Genomic DNA, 16,659 nt, shown 5'->3' on the forward strand with positions numbered 1-16,659 from the left:
TTTCGTTTTAGGGATGTTAGCTCTTTGACGGGGGCGGGGGCATTCGAGCATGGGGCTAAATATGTTTTTTTTTCCCCAAATGGTTATGGTGATTTCTTTTTTTATTATTATTTACTATAGTCCTAATGAACCCCAGGAAATTACATCTGGCCACAGAAGATCACAGGATCTACTGAATGTGAAGGTAGCCTACTGGGGGAAGGCTTAAACTGTGTCATAGGCTCAATATGTCAGTTTGTCACATGATTTTTTTTTGTGGCCAGATGTAATTTCCTGGGGTTTATTAGGACTATAGTAAATAATTAAAAAAAAGAAATTACAGTTTGTAGAAAGAAAATTAACATTCACCTTTTAGTTTCTCTAATAACCTAAAACATGAACCTTGGTTGAAAACTAAAGTTGTCCTTTAACTATACATTTAAAATGTATTTAAAAAAGATTTAAACAAATCACGACCTGTCATCAATTAAACTATTCCAACATATTTCACAAATGAAATAAAAAATCTGTCCATAAATGTCAAACAAGTTAAGAAGTGAAAATGGCAGCTCCACAAGCTCACAGCGTGTTGGGGTCCGGGAGAATTTCTCTTTCGGGCAACCACTGCTCTAGAACGGGTTGTCAACCCTTTTCATATCAAGGCCCATTATTTGGCATTTGAGCCACGGACCCCAGTTTGATATTTAGCCTCGCAGACCCAAAACTAAATATTTTGCTGTCATTGGATACTATTTTGTCCATAATTCCATGCTGTTGCCAAACAATCAAAATAACTTCTACTTTCTCTAATTGTGTAGACTTCTTGTAAATTAATTAATACAGATTAACAATTTTAACTTGAGAGTGTAAAATGAAACCAAATGGACCTGTAAGGGTCCATTTGGTTTCATTTTATGCTCAAGAGTTAAAGATCTATAAGGATCCAATTGGTTGCCAACTCTCCAATTAGCTGGGGACCACCTGGAACCTCAAGGACCACTGGTGGTCCCCGGACTGCTCTAGAACATAAATTGAAAAGGACTGGTCAAACATACTTTTTTTTAAATTGACATTTCATTAACTATTTAAACTGTACTTGTATAATGTACATACCAGGGTTAACTGGGGTCCTCCAGAAGTCTATCCTTGGTTTTTTCCCTCAGTCTACCTCTTCCCCAAAAATAGCCAATCTGCAGTACAAGCTCACAACGTACCAGAAAAGCCTTGCCTTTACTGTAGATCTGTCGAATGTTTGCCCCAAAATACTGACACTAGGGTTCATGTCCTTAAACCATGTCCTTAAACATGTCCTTAAACAAGCCAAGTCCTAACCGCGTTCCCCCGCCGTCTTCAAAGAATCTATATTGAATTCGAGAGAGTACTTTCTTTGGATTTCACCTGAAATGGAGCATGCCATTTAAAAGTATACTATTTTAAGGGCACCCAGTAATTTGCGTTGGTGGGTATATTTATGCTTGGATGCATCCTGGACCTCACACACATGTCTACTGCAGTGGAAACTTCCAGTGGTGGAAAAAGTACTACATTTTGTTACTTAAGTAACAAGGGTCAATACTGCAATGTAGAAATACTGTTAGTAAAAGTCCAGAATTCAAAATGTACTTGAGTAAAAGTATTAAAGTATTGGTATCAAAATATACTTAAAGTACAAAAGTAAAACTACTCATTATGCAGAAAGTCCCATTTCACAAGGTATTGTGTGTAAAAATGTTAAAATACTTTGAAAATATCAGATCTACAAGCTCACAACGCATCACATGGCGACGCGTTGTGAGCTTGTAGATCGGCTATTTTCAAATAGTTTAAATACTAGGGCTGAACTGGTTAATGTATGTTTTGTAGTAATACTAATAATTAAAATCTAAGTAACTAGTACCTAAGTTTTTAAATAATTGTAGTAAAAATATTGAAAATTGGAAATACTCCAGTTAAGTAAAAGTACCTCAAAATTGTACTTTAAGTACAGTACTTGAGTAAAGGTACTTATTTGCTTTCCCCCACTGGAAGCATGTAATCCAGTCGGCTGGGCTGAGGTTGAGGTGGTCAGGCAGATTACTGCATGTTCCTGTCAGGACCTGTCCTGGATGACTCGTGTCCTGAGAGAGACGTGCCTGTTTGTCTTGGCCGGCCATATCAGGACACGACCAGCATTTCAGTGTTTAGTGTAAAACACTGTTTAACTGGAACCCATTTGGTATTTGGAGCACGTCTGTCTGGGTTCTGGTCCATGCATGCCACTGTCTGTCCGTCTCACCAGATAGCTACTGTCTGTATTCTCCACCACACACCAAGGGTTGTGTACCTCTAAACATGATGCAAAACATTTTTTAAACTGTAGTGTAAACCAGTGGTTCTCAACCTTTTCAGGCTAGGACCCCCTCAAATAATCCCATTTGAACTGGGGAAATGTAGGAGTTGAGGCACTACATTTCGTTTGACTCTGTGCCACAGTGAAAATAGCAGATCTACAAGCTCACAACGCCTCGCAATGTGTTGATTGTGAGGCGTTGTGAGCTTGTAGATCATTTGGCCAATGTTTGACTAGTATTTATGATGTAGTTTGGTTGATTACTTTGTGGTGCAGTAATGGTCTTTTTCTTTTCTTTCTTTTTTGAGATATTAAAAATAAATTGTATATACTGTATGTACTGTCATCTGGGGACCCCCACAAATCATGTGGGGACCTCCCTGGCGGTCCTGACCCACAGTTTGAGAACCATGTGTGTAAACCATTGTGTTTGCTATGTTATATGATCACTAAATATTATACTGTGTGTGTGTGCGTGCGACGTGCATGTGTACGTGTAACGTGCGTTTGTGTGCAAATAAAGAAGGGTCGTCAGCAGGTTTTACCCTACAGTGAGAATCCCAGGTAGACTCAATAACCAGGCAAGTGGCACCTGTGTGTGTGTGTGTGTGTGTGTGTGTGTGTGTGTGTGTGTGTGTGTGTGTGTGTGTGTGTGTGTGTGTGTGTGTGTGTGTGTGTGTGTGTGTGTGTGTATACACATGAGTAGCATGTACATTAACCTATAGACAGCCAGTGTCATCATTCATTGCTTGCTGTCTTGTTTCGGTTCGTATGTAGATGCCAGTGGAGGCTGGCCAAAACGACGACGACTCCAACCTGAGCTGTTCTTCCCGTCCGTCTGCCAGCCAGTCTTGTTGTCTACGGTTGGCACAGGACGGGCTCTCACTGTCCGGGCGGACGGACGGGCGGGCACACACACACACACACACACACACACACACACACACACACACTCAGGTGAGATACACACACAGAGCTGATGGTGGATCTCCCACACCTGCGTGTCAAATACACAGATAGAGCTGACTCACTATTGTGTTCCAGACAATTTCTATATTTCTCCGCCCGTTTGTCTCTTATTTACTCATTTTATTCTACTCCCTCGATCCCTCCCTCCCTCCATCTCTCTCTCTCTCTTTCTCTCTCTCTCTCTCTCCATTTAGAGGTAATGGAATTGCTCTCTCTCTCTCTCTCTCTCTCTCTCTCTCTGTGTGTGGGACGGTCTGTGTAACTTTATTGCTCTGTGAAGAACGAGGGCCTTTGTTAATGCGAGGATATATTTTTTGACCTCTCTGCCTCCTCCCTATTCCTTCTCCCTCTGTCTGCTCTGCTCTAGTCTGGGGCTCATCACAAACATTCAGTTATAGGCAGGTGCTGTATCACTGCAGACTGGAGAGGAGGATACATAAATATAATAAATAACTTCTCTTTTCTTATTGTTAATCTAACGCTTTTAGGAGTAGCTGGTGCCCTGTTTATTGCCGGATCATTCTGCAGATTTTAACATCTACTTTATTAACACACCTTCCCATGCTGGACTGGATTTGCGTTCTACATCAGGGTGGCTTCTTTGGGTGTACAGTAAAGTAAAGTCAGCGTTTTTTTGTGCATTTGTCCCATCCTATCCTGGACTGAACCAGCCCTTGGCCTCGAGGTTCCCTCCCAGTCGGTCGCTTATATACTGTACATATTACAGCTGTGTAATTTAACCTAGGCTTCAGCCAGAGCTCCAGTTCTGCAGCGATGCCAGCCATGCTGAGGACATGGGCCGTGTGCGTTTGTCTGAGTGCTCTGGTTTTACAAGGACAAAGCCTGAGCCACGGCGTGGATCCAGGTGAACTGGCCGAGTCAATGGCCATCAGGACAGATGGGACACCTGAGGAGTTGGAAACAGCTGCCGTTCACGTGCCAAGAAGCGGAATAGCAGAGTCTGTGTCTGACACAGATGTACCGGCAGCACACCTCCTGGCTGGTGAGTTGAGTTATGTCTTTACAACATTATCTGTGTCCTCTCTCTCTCTCTTTGTAATGCCAGAATATAGGCTCTAAGCACACAGAATAACTATTCCTACATCCGGGCCCCTAACCTACTTCCTTCACAGGTGTTACCGATGATACTAATTAAGGCTCCGTTTCATTCTGGTCAAACAGAGTCAGTGTTAATGATACTAATGAAGGTTCTGTTCCATTCTGGTCAAACAGAGTCAGTGTTAATGATACTAATGAAGGCTCTGTTCCATTCTGGTCAAACAGAGTCAGTGTTAATGATACTAATGAAGGCTCTGTTCCATTCTGGTGCTGCTGTGCATGTTGGCTCTCTGGAAACATTAATTCTGCTACACCTGTGGGTCTCAAAGTATCCTGGAGTGGGTTCCAAATGGCCCCGTACGGGTGTGTAACTGAGTGTGTGCAAATGTACAAATGGTGACCCTTACGGGTCCATTTGGTTCCAATTGTACACTCTCAGAGTTATGGGAGACCTTGAAATGAAAAGGTTTGAGCAGCAAACTTTTTAGCCAAACAAATTAGCCATTGGCATTCAGGGGCCCTTCGGGGAAATTGGACCGTGAGGTACTAGGCTTGACGCCCTGAAAAGGGCTCCTGGGACCCTCCATTGGCTGTTGATTTTGTTAAATTTAGGTTAAAAATATGATAAAAACACAGAAAAACACGAAAATGTCGCGTGCATGCGCGCTATGGGGGCCCTGCAAATATTACCGGCCCAGGGGCCCTCGTGGGGGTTAATCCGTCCCTGAGTTTGAGAACCACTGTACACTAAATGGAACAGAGCCTTAATTAGTATCATGTTACCATCATGGTAACACCTGAAGGAAGTCATGGTAACACCTGAAGGAAGTCATGGTAATACCTGAAGGAAGTCATGGTAACACCTGAAGGAAGTCATGGTAACACCTGAAGGAAGTCGGGAAGCGGCCCGGAAGTAGGAAGAGTTATTCTGTCTTTGTGCCACATGTTCTTGATTGCTTACTTACTTATTCCTCACTAACTCCTTGATTGTTGTCCCTTCTCTTTGGATGAAGAAGAGAGTGACGATGAGAGGACACAGAGTGACGCCCCCCGAGAGCACGAGGAGCTGGAACGGATGAACCTAAACGTCACAGAGCGGGCGTCTCGCAGGGGGAAGAGAGGAGCGTGGGGACTCTGGGGAGGAAAACGGAAGCATGCAGCCACAGTGGAGGCCACCGCATACAGAATGGTGAATGAACGCACTGTATATCCGCTTTGCTGATGTATTCGCCATTATTTGCCTTTTTTCTTTTTCACGACATCGGTATCAGTAATTATGCTGCTGCTGTGTCCTGATTATGTTATGATGTGTCCAGTTTAAACCTGGTGTCCCTAATTTGGGCATGTCGCTATAGGCGAAAATGTTGAAAACCTTTCAAAAGTTTGGATAGAGCTTAAAGCTGCACTATGTTACTTTTGCCGTTCTACCCTGGATTTGAACCCGCGGGTACCCTTCAAGGGGCCAGTGAGGCTATTCAACGTTGAAGCTCTGGGCCCTAGTGGTAGGAGGAGGGACTACAGGCGGACCCGTGTATTCATGACCGGGAAACCCCGTGCAGCTGGGCTTTAACATTGAGCGCTCGGTTGCACTTCCGCATTTGACCACCAAAATTTGGTGGTCAAATGCGGAAGTAGACGTTCTGAGACGGTACTTCCGGCAGTCTTCCGGGTGCTTCAAAACGCCACTGAGCAACTTCCACTGACATGAATAGCTGGGGGGGCGGAGCTTCGCGCCAGTTCAGTCTCTATCCTTTTATATACTCTATGGTACCCTAGCTAGCCTGCGCAAGTGCTGACATTTTGTGTCAAACCAGAAACAGGATTGTGTCAAAGGTCATGTCTCAGCTAGACACTGCAGCATCTAAATGTCTAATAGAAGAGCAGGGAGACCAAATACAACCACCCCAATTGTATGAGTCATATTGTAGTAACATACAGTACGCTACGCACATAGATTGGACAAAATGAAATAGATTATTCATAAAAAAGAAGTTACATAGTATTAAGTGGTTAAATAAAATAAAATCAAGTGGTTAAATAAAATCAAGTTCAGTTATGGGTTTGTTTTGCCTAGATTATTTGTATTTTTATTTATTGTTTTTCAAATAGCATTTTTTGACAAAATATCAGTCGGTCTACACTACAACTGTATCTGCTATGTGTAAATGTACAGTCCCAAATCATACTTAGGAGTAATACTCCTAAAGTACATTACTCTTTCCTGTAATACTCCTAAAGTACATTACTCTTTCCTGTAATACTCCTAAAGTACATTACTCTTTCCTGTAATACTCCTAAAGTACATTACTCTTTCCTGTAATACTCCTAAAGTACATTACTCTTTCCTGTAATACTCCTAAAGTACATTACTCTTTCCTGTAATACTCCTAAAGTACATTACTCTTTCCTGTAATACTCCTAAAGTACATCACTCTTTCCTGTAATACTCCTAAAGTACATTACTCTTTCCTGTAATACTCCTAAAGTACATTACTCTTTCCTGTAATACAAGTACATTACTCTTTCCTGTAATACTCCTAAAGTACATTACTCTTTCCTGTAATACTCCTAAAGTACATTACTCTTTCCTGTAATACTCCTAAAGTACATTACTCTTTCCTGTAATACTCCTAAAGTACATTACTCTTTCCTGTAATACTCCTAAAGTACATTACTCTTTCCTGTAATACTCCTAAAGTACATTACTCTTTCCTGTAATACTCCTAAAGTACATTACTCTTTCCTGTAATACTCCTAAAGTACATTACTCTTTCCTGTAATACTCCTAAAGTACATTACTCTTTCCTAAGTTGTTTGGATGCACCTATTTTTATCTATAAATATACAGTATAATGGACCCGTTTCACAGCAGACATTTTGATAGACCTACACAGCTGAATTTAGCAACACTAATTGTGTGTGCGTTTCCTTGGGGCGTTTCTTGCCAGTGGTGGAAATTAACTAAGTGGCCTACATTTACTTAAGTACTGAGGTATTTGTACTTTACTTTTACAATTTCCAATACTTTTACTTATACTCCACTGCATCTCGGATCCAAACATTATATTTTTATTCCACTACATGTATGTGAAAACTTTAGTTACTTTGTAGATTTTGATTATTATTACAAAACATACACTAACCACTTCAGCCCTATATACATTTTGGCCATTTGAAAATAGCCAAAAATAGCTTACAATGGTTGTGAGCTTGTAGATCTGCTATTTCCAGAAGATTTTTATACATTTTGATAACTTTTGAGTACTTTCCACTTTTGGTACTTTAAGTACATTTTAGTTTTGTACTTTTACTCAAGTAAATTTTAAATTCCGGACTTATTCTTGTGTTTTACTCTGATGACCAGAGTCTCCCAGGGCTCTATACTAGTCCCTTGTTGTCATTCACCACTAAATGTTTGCAGAAAATAGTCGATCTACAAGCTCAAAATGCGTCATCGTGATGCGTTGTGAGCTGTGTTTGTGGTCCCTGACAGAATCTTTTCAGATGGGGTGTCCACGAATGCATATTGTCCTTGACATCATGAATGTTTGAGAAGTTGAACCACTTATTTTAAACAACATTATTAAATCCCAAACAAGCAACTGCACTTTAGACACAAGCCCAAAATAACACAACCCACAACCGCAACTACCATTTACATGCGGCTTTACCCAAATGTCGCTTATAATCAGCGGACTTGGCAACACTGGTCCAAGTGTTTAGACAGCCTATATTCATGTCTCAGTGATTTGAATGTGTTTTAAATGTTCCCTATAGGCAGGGCTAGGGCGCCCTCTGCCTGGCTGGGGGAGACGGGTCGCTGAAGGCCTTCTGAGTAGCATACTTAAAGCTCTCCATGCTGACAAGACCAGGCTGATGGACCAATGGAAGAGCAAGGGAGGAGAGGAGTCTGAGGATGATACAGATGAAGACACCGAAGAGGAGGAGGAAGAGGAGGAGGAGGAGGAAGAAGAAGAAGAGGTTTGACTTAATTGTGTTTTTTGCAAAGTATTTGTTTCTTTAAATTGCGTTAATGGAAGTAGGCTGAGTTTATATTTCCAGAAATTACTTTCTGATTAGGTCCAGACTAATATAAATATAATACTACAGTAGATATACATTTCATGTATTCTATTCCAAATACACAGTCATAGATCGGTCCTATCCCCAGCCACTTAGCATAATCCTTAAAAGTTGTTACTCTGTATGTTGTAGAGCACAATATCCGACTCCAAGTCTTAGGAATTAATTATTGGGTGAATACACACACACAGCGTGCAATCGTTTTATGCCACCGAGATCAGTCTGCCAACTGGGCGAGGATAGGACCGATCTATGGCTGTGTATTTGGTATGCACCTCTATATGTTTGTTTTGTGATTCTGTTCTTTGATAGGAAGGAGGAGAAGAGGGAGAAGGGGAAGAAGAAGAGGAAGAGGAAGAAGCAGGAGGAGTTGAAGGAGAAAATGGCAAAGAGGAGGAAGAAGAAACAGAAGGAGGCGAGGGAGGAGAAGGAGGTGAAGAAGGAGAGGCAGCAGGAGGAGAAGAAACAGAAACAGGAGGTAGGGCTGTCACAATCACACAAATAATTGAGATTAATTGTGTCATTGAACATTGGAACATTATGAATATAAATTACATTTCTGTTTTCTGTTTAGGCTTTGGCTTTGTAATAAAAAAGTGCACAGGGAAGATATGACAAATAATTTAAATATACCAAGAAATTACTGGCATTTTTATACATTTCATACTTTAAAGGTAAAAACTGCGGAAATAGATGATCTACAACGTAAGCTTGGAGACAAAGTGACGCGTTGTAAGCCTGTAGATCTGCTATTTCTGCTTTTATGAGTGGCGCTAGCCCCCTCCAATGCATGGCTTTTGAAAATGACGTCTTATGGCGGCCAAGAAAATTGACTTTTTGAATGTTTGTTTAGAGCACTTATGATGTAAATCGTTTGTTTAGACGTCGTGTGGCCGATATAAAATAAATACAGTGGGCCTCACCTTTTTTTGTGTGAAACGATTATGATGATTATGACAAAATAATTGCGACTATCTCAAATAATTGCGATCAGACGATTATGTAATAATTGTGACAACCCTAACAGCAGGAGGAGAAGAAACAGAAACAGGAGAAGTAACAGGAGGAGGAGAAGAAACAGAAGGAGGAGAAGAAACGGAAGGAGGAGAAGAAACAGAAGGAGGGGAAGAGGCAGAGGGTACCCCCACCACTCAGACAGAGACGCACAACAATTATGTCACAGAGTTGCATCCTGAGGACGTGGCAGAGCCGCTGCCCGCGACGTGCTGGAGGGAACATGGACACGTCAGCTGCAAGGCCGTCGGCATGACTCACCTGCCAATCATCACCGGTGACCCCTCGGTCACAGAGCTGGACCTGCAAGGTGTGTGTGAACATTATTATGTTATTATTGTGATCATAAGATCTCAATCGCTGAATGTCTAGCCTCGGTACCCAGGCTTATATTTTCCTTCGTATTCAGCTAAAAAAGAACAGCCTGGGGAAACGCATTGGAAGATTTGGCATAGGAAGCTCACTTCCTTGTATTTCCCTATCCAATAAGAGGGGCGTCACTTGGTGACGTCAGTGTTCTCCGCTGTTTTCTACCGGGGAGGGGAGGAGGGGGGCGGCGGGCTGTCAGATCGGTGAACCAATAGGATCCATCGCCGTGCTCACGCCGGCACCAATAGGATCCATCGCCGTGCTCACGCCGGCACCAATAGGATCCATCGCCGTGCTCACGCCGGCACCAATAGGATCCATCGCCGTGCTCACGCCGGCACCAATAGGATCCCGCCTTGTACTCGCTGGCAACGGCCCCTCTAGACCAGGGGTTCTCAACATTTTTGGCTGGGGTCCCCCGGAAATGCTTTGGCCATGTCTCGCGACCCCCGCCCGGCACCCCCTCCCCACGCCCAATACAAACTGACTGCAAAAATAACCTTATAATAGAGAAAATATATCATAAACGAATACTGAAACCAGATATAATCATTAAGGAAAGTTTATGCATGTACTATGTAAGCTCTTCATTTCCATATTCCAGCCATTCACCCCATTCGCGACCCACGGGTTGAGAACCCCTGCTCTAGACCAGAAACCACACAGGCTAGGCCTTTATGACACTGATTTATTCACTATGACACTATGGCATGTTCAAGTCAACTAGTCCAACTAGTACTAGTGGTTCTCAAACGTTTTATTTGCAAAGACTCACTTAAAGATGGAGTACCATGATTTTTTTCCACCCTAAAACATGATCATCAGGTATTATTATAATATAAGGAGGAATAACGTTTTTCTAAAAAGTGTACAGTATTTGTTAAAATCATGTTTGTATGTGGACACGCCCACCAGTTCATTTGCCTGAACTTAAGCCGCACCCACAGCTGTAGTTGTATGATAAAGGGGGAGGGGTTAGGGGGGGGGGCTGATAATGTGATGTCACTAATTCACTATATTACTGTTTATTTCATTGGCCCGTTTGACTGTCAAGGGTTCAGCCTCCAGGAAGAAACCCTAAATACAAAGTGAATACACCATTGCACATACAAACGACTCCAGGGTGTCTAATGAAGTACTGTCACCTCATAGACACATGAAAAACTGGAAAAATAAAAAAATTGTGGCACTCCATCTTTAACTCATTTTGTTAGGCTAAATTGTTGTTGGTATTGTTTTTCTTTTAGAGAACCACATCAGCCAGATCGCCCCAAGAGCGTTTTCTGGTCTTCACAACTTGGAAACACTGGATCTGAGTAAGAACCAACTGTACGACGAGTCACTGAGCCAAAACCTCCTGTCAGTAAGTACTACCGTGTTGTGTACACAATTTACCCCCCCCCCCCCCCCCCCAACTGGGGACCCCCAAAATAATCACATCCAAATAATCATATTTAAAATGATTTTCACTCGAATGTATTTTATTTTATTTATTTATTTATTTGACAGGGACAAAGCTCATTAATCAACATGTCAGTTTTCACCTCAATGTAAATGGGCCAGAGTTAGCCAAAGCTAAATTTCATCTGTAGTCCCTGGGCAGGCTGAATGATAAAAAGAAAGTGTATAGTGTGCCAGCACACAACACCATGCGTTGATGCCATGTGTGCATATGTGCCAGCACCCAACACTATGTCCATACAAACACAATACAATACAGATAAAAGAAAGACAGAGTGTATAGTGTGCCAGCACACAACACCATGCGTTGATGCCATGTGTGCATGTGTGCCAGCACCCAACACTATAAAACACAATACAATACAGATAAAAGAAAGACAGAGTGTGTAGTGTGCCAGCACACAGCACCATGCGTTGATGCCATGTGTGCATGTGTGCCAGCACCCAACACTATAAAACACAATACAATATGGGTCCGACGGGAGGAGAGGTGATCATCAGCAACCCTCCTCGGGTTTGCACTGAGAACCGCCTGTGCTGGGATCTGAATCGGAGCCCTGAACACATCCAAAGGAAGTGTGCCGAGGTCATCGCTGAGCACAGGAAGGCATACGACGCTGTGGGCTCTCTGGACCTGGACAGTGTCACCTTCGACAACACCCTGGAGGCCCTGGCCCCCGCGGACGCCGAGTACACTCTCCAGTGCAACATTCTATCCTTTCTCTACTACATGTCTCCCAGTAAGGAGGTGAGGACCGCCAGCCAAGAGGCAGATCAGAAGCTGTTAAAGAGTGACAAGATGCAAAGTAGAGAGGATATCTACCGGGGATTGTAGCTCTGGGGATGAAGGTGGATAAAGACAGTCTCACTGCAGAGGATAAGAGATGGGTTGGAGAAAGATTTGAGCGTACAAATCCAGACGTTAATCTTATACGACAGAAGTCTTACGATCTCATATCAGAGATCAGGAAGGTATACGATGCTGTGGGTTCCCTGGACCCGGACAGTGGGTTCCCTGGACCCGGACAGTGGGTTCCCTGGACCCGGACAGTGGGTTCCCTGGACCCGGACAGTACCACCGTCGATAACATCTCCAAGAAGCTGGCCAGCATTAACGTGGCGCACATTGACCGGATGAACATGGTGGACTACCTGCAGCAAGTGTCTCCCAGTAAGACAGTGAGAAAAGCCAGCTCCGCTGCCTTTAACCTATTTTCACCTGAGATCAGATTCTAAAAATGTCTTCTACATCTTGACAGTTTTCTGAAAAAGCCATGTTTCTATGTCAGTCGTTCTTCGATTTTTCAAAAATAGCAGACCTACAAGCTCGTAGCTTGTAGATCTGCTATTTTTCAATAGCTAAAGCATAACATGATGCTAACACCAAAAGGGGTTCCCGCCCAAAATGGGATAAGAAGCTGTCTGAGTTGTATGAGGACATGGCGCTCATGAGAGACGACGTGAACCTGAGGATTGAGAATTCACGTTGTGAAGAGAACTCGGCGGAGTGGGCGAAGCTACGTGCACAGCAGAGTGCTTTGCAGGGCTTCAAATCCCACGGCGAGTCTGTCCTAAAGATGAACGTCGTAAAACCTGCCAAGGAGGTCTCTTACCTTCCTGAAGGAGCTGGCCCATAAGCTGAAGGACAGAACCAGATCCAGATGCACGGGGCCACAACCCTGATCAGTCCGTAGACCTATGGGGTCTCGTCAGCGGGGGACCGCGTCAGATTTATCGGGGCAGGTTTGGGCCTGTCCCTGGTACAACAAGCCGGGAGGCTAATAGGCCCGAAGCAATCTAGTCAGCTTGCAGCTCGCGCTGGAGTTTAAAAACAGTGCATAATGATAAGATCAGAGATCAAATAACTTACTCGATTGAGTGTAGTTTCCCTGAGATCTTGCAGTTCTCGCCTTGCGGTCCAAGTAGTCGAATTCTTGTCCTTCTGAGACTACCTGAGCAACCACAATCTGTCGTCAGTGATCGAGCTTGGAGGTGTTCTCTCTATGCAGAAGAAAAATCACACCTGTGTGAACTGAGTGGTGCAAATCCCCCCCCCCCTCTCTCTCTCTCCCTCATTAGCAGGCAACAGTGCAGCACTATCTCTCTCTCTCTGTTTCTGGCACAACAGCGCCCCTTTTGGTACTCATTGGTACTGGTGCTCATAGTCACACACAAACATGAACACACGGTTGACACGGACATTGCTGTTCCTTGGAGTGGTTGCTCCACTCAAAAAACAAATGGTGGTCAGTGACTGAGTGCGCGCACTAGTACCCCGGAGGAGAGGAGCTACGCACTACGTCACGACGCAAAAGCCCAGACTCTTGGAGAGTATGTGAGTTTATAAGGAAAGTTCTGTCGAATATGTCAAAGATGCCATATTACACTAAGCGAATTGCTCGCTAATGCTTGTTTACATAACCAGGGTTATGTTATAACCCAAAGTTAGGTGGTTTCCTCCCGACAGCAACGAATTATGTATGACAGTGATTTACTACGACACTATGGCATTTTCTTTTAAGGACCCTTAACTCTGAGAGTGTACAAATGGAACCGTAAGGGTCCATTTGGTTCCATTCATATATTATTGTCGACTCATGTTGTATGTCTGTGGTAGAAATGTTTATTTTGACAGGAATGTCCATCATTTAGGCCTTTGAGAATTCAGGGGTGATGAAATTTAAACAAAACATCTGTCTAAAAAATAGGGATGCCTGAAAGTGCCTATTTAATGTATGGTTGAAGACAATAAATGTGTCTACAACATGTACACACACACACACACACACACACACACACACACACACACACACACACACACACACACACACACACACACACACACACACACACACACACACACACACACACACACACACACACACAGGTGGATCGATGGGGGTGGATTGAGATCTGATCATAAAAGACTTATCTGAAGAGATCCAGAGGTGGTGAAAATGTGCATCCAATATCTGAGTTGAATGTTAAACGTGAACGCCAGGGGGCGACATTTGCCATGCATCCACTAAGGGACATCCACTGAACTGCCCTGGTTCAGACTTGACTCACTATGTCTGTGTGCACTAACTACATTTTTGGACACAATGACTTGAAGATGTGTTTATCCTTTGTGATTTTTGGGAGATAAACAATTACCTCAAGAACAGATTTATAATTAGGCCTAGTGAGATCGCTTATATGCCGATAACCGATTTGACTGACTAATTACGACCCCCTGTCTAGGGTAGGGGGAGGTGACATAATAATGAGGAGACAGCTTTTACAAAAGAAGATTTGTTTATTATCTCTCCTTTTTGAGTGGTGTAAACCACTCCTACAACTGGCTTTGTTAGTTTACGTGTCTGTCTGTGCTCAAAAAATGAGCACGGTTGCTATGGTCACCCAGTTCACACGGGTGTGATTTCATTACGTCAGACATTACGTCAGACCACAGCTGATCAGTCTATATAAGACCTTACACCACTCAGTTCACACGGGTGTGATTTTTTTCTTTTGACAGAGACAAAAACTTGTCAATTCTTTGTTGGTTCAAAGAAATAATGGCTTCGGTGTCTGTTACATTGAAGAAAAACTTGCTATCTAATAAATCTAAGATTAATTACCCCCTAACTAAAGTCCCTAATAAAGTGCTTTGTTTCTAGATCCCTCCCTGGGGGTCTTAATTCATTCCCTGTAATTCTATTTGGCTTATAACTTAACTAAAATGTGAATAGGGACAGAGCCCTGACGCCAAACTATGCTTCATATATATCTATGCTCAATAAAATAATATTCTAAATTCATTCTAAGAGTTGTTTGACTGAAATGGGTAAAAGCAGTGGTGTAAATTAGCTTTTACTCCACTGGAAAATTGTGAGTACTTTTTCCAGCACTGACCAGAATCTACATTAGCTAATCCCTGCTAAGAATAGCCTCCGGTCAGCGACTGACCACAGGCCCAATCCGGACGCTGCTGACCACACCGAGGCCACACCTTACCACATTCCGACCAATGGCTGCGCGTCACCAAAGGCCCGCTCCGTCAGGATAGGCCGAGCAGCATTCTTTTAGGAAAACAGCTGTAGCCAATGACGTGGAAGATGAAAAGGGAATTATTTTCAGAAGAAGAAATGTTTTTCTTTTTCTTTTTTCTTTATTTCCCAGTAATGACAGAGTGGTGGATGGTGGGTGGACTGACAGACTGACAGACTGGAGGGACACTGGGAGAGACTGTTTCACTAGACACACACACGCACGCACGCACGCACGCACGCACGCACGCACGCACGCACACACAGCAGCCACGCCAAGCGCTCAATAAAGGGCCACGTAGAATGGCATTTAGACCCAGAATACTGCATGATGGACGGCTAACTGCAGACACTGTTCTGATCCTCTCTCATTTTCAAGCACAGCTCTGTGACTGCCAGTGTTCTGATCCTCTCTCTGTGACTGCCAGTGTTCTGATCCTCTCTCTGTGACTGCCAGTGTTCTGATCCTCTCTCTGTGACTGCCAGTGGTGAACAGTTCATGACCAACTTGAGTACTGTGTACTTAAGTAAATTTTTTGAGTATCTGTGTAGAAACAACATGCTGAAAGAGAACCCGGAAGAGAGCTTCATTCAAGTGCCGGAGCTTTGCCTCTCGGTAGGGATGTCACCATTACACATTTAAGTTGACGATTAATTGTCACACAAATAATTGCGATTAACGATTTAATTGTTTTTTTGCATTGAACATTGGAACATTACAATTTGGTTTTCTGTTCCTTTTAGGCTTCGTAATCACAATTTGCACAGGGCAGATATGACAAATAACCTAAATATAGAAAGAAATCACAGTCATTTAAATAATATTTCCAAAAGCTACGCTTGCCGTTTCTGCTATTTTTTTGATTTTTTGGGGGGAAAATTGACATTTTTCAGCATGGAAACGATTGACAAAATAATTGTGATTATCTCAAATAATTGCGATTAGGCGATTATTCAATTTATTATGTAATAATTGTGAGAGGCCTACCCCTCGGTTCACTCTCATACCCGCCTCTGGTCTCCTTGTCCACCGGGGTTGAACCGGTTCCGTTATTGTTTACCTAATTTTGAACTGGTTCAGATTGTTTCTACTAAAAAAGAATTGGTTCAGAACCCTAGAAGTTGGTTCAGAACTGGAACCGAAAATTCCTTGGTATTTCTTGCCCTGAAATGGAAACCAAAGTGTCTCTCTTTTGGGCCTCGACCTGGATAATTTGGGAACCACTGTGTGTATAGAATATGAACCTCTGATCTCTACATGTGTGTGGTGTTGTATAGAATATGAACCTCTGATCTCTACATGTGTGTGGTGTTGTATAGAATATGAACCTCTGATCTCTACATGTGTGTGGTGTTGTATAGAAT

General features: G+C 43.0%; 1 protein-coding gene across 3 annotated transcripts in view; it reads left to right on the top strand.

Annotated features, from left to right (window-relative positions):
* Positions 1–4,041: 4,041 nt before the first annotated feature.
* LOC306938933 (extracellular matrix protein 2-like) overlaps positions 4,042–16,659 on the top strand; it is a 38,919-nt gene continuing 26,301 nt past the window's right edge. For 2 of the 3 annotated variants that reach the window (XR_013791803.1, XM_079523311.1), the window contains exons 1-7: positions 4,042–4,280; positions 5,350–5,525; positions 8,114–8,317; positions 8,732–8,897; positions 9,447–9,481; positions 9,518–9,743; positions 11,050–11,165. Coding sequence is in view for 2 of the 3 variants with exons in the window: in XM_079523311.1 (XP_079379437.1) it covers positions 4,052–4,280; positions 5,350–5,525; positions 8,114–8,317; positions 8,732–8,897; positions 9,447–9,481; positions 9,518–9,743; positions 11,050–11,165 (1,152 nt within the window). In the remaining variant the exon portion in view is untranslated. The remainder of the gene's footprint in view (positions 4,281–5,349; positions 5,526–8,113; positions 8,318–8,731; positions 8,898–9,446; positions 9,482–9,517; positions 9,744–11,049; positions 11,166–16,659) is intronic. The other variant, XM_079523312.1, reaches the window with a different exon arrangement.

The sequence above is a fragment of the Electrona antarctica genome (assembly GCF_951216825.1).
Source record: "Electrona antarctica genome assembly, chromosome: 2".
NCBI classification, from domain to species: Eukaryota; Metazoa; Chordata; class Actinopteri; order Myctophiformes; family Myctophidae; genus Electrona; species Electrona antarctica.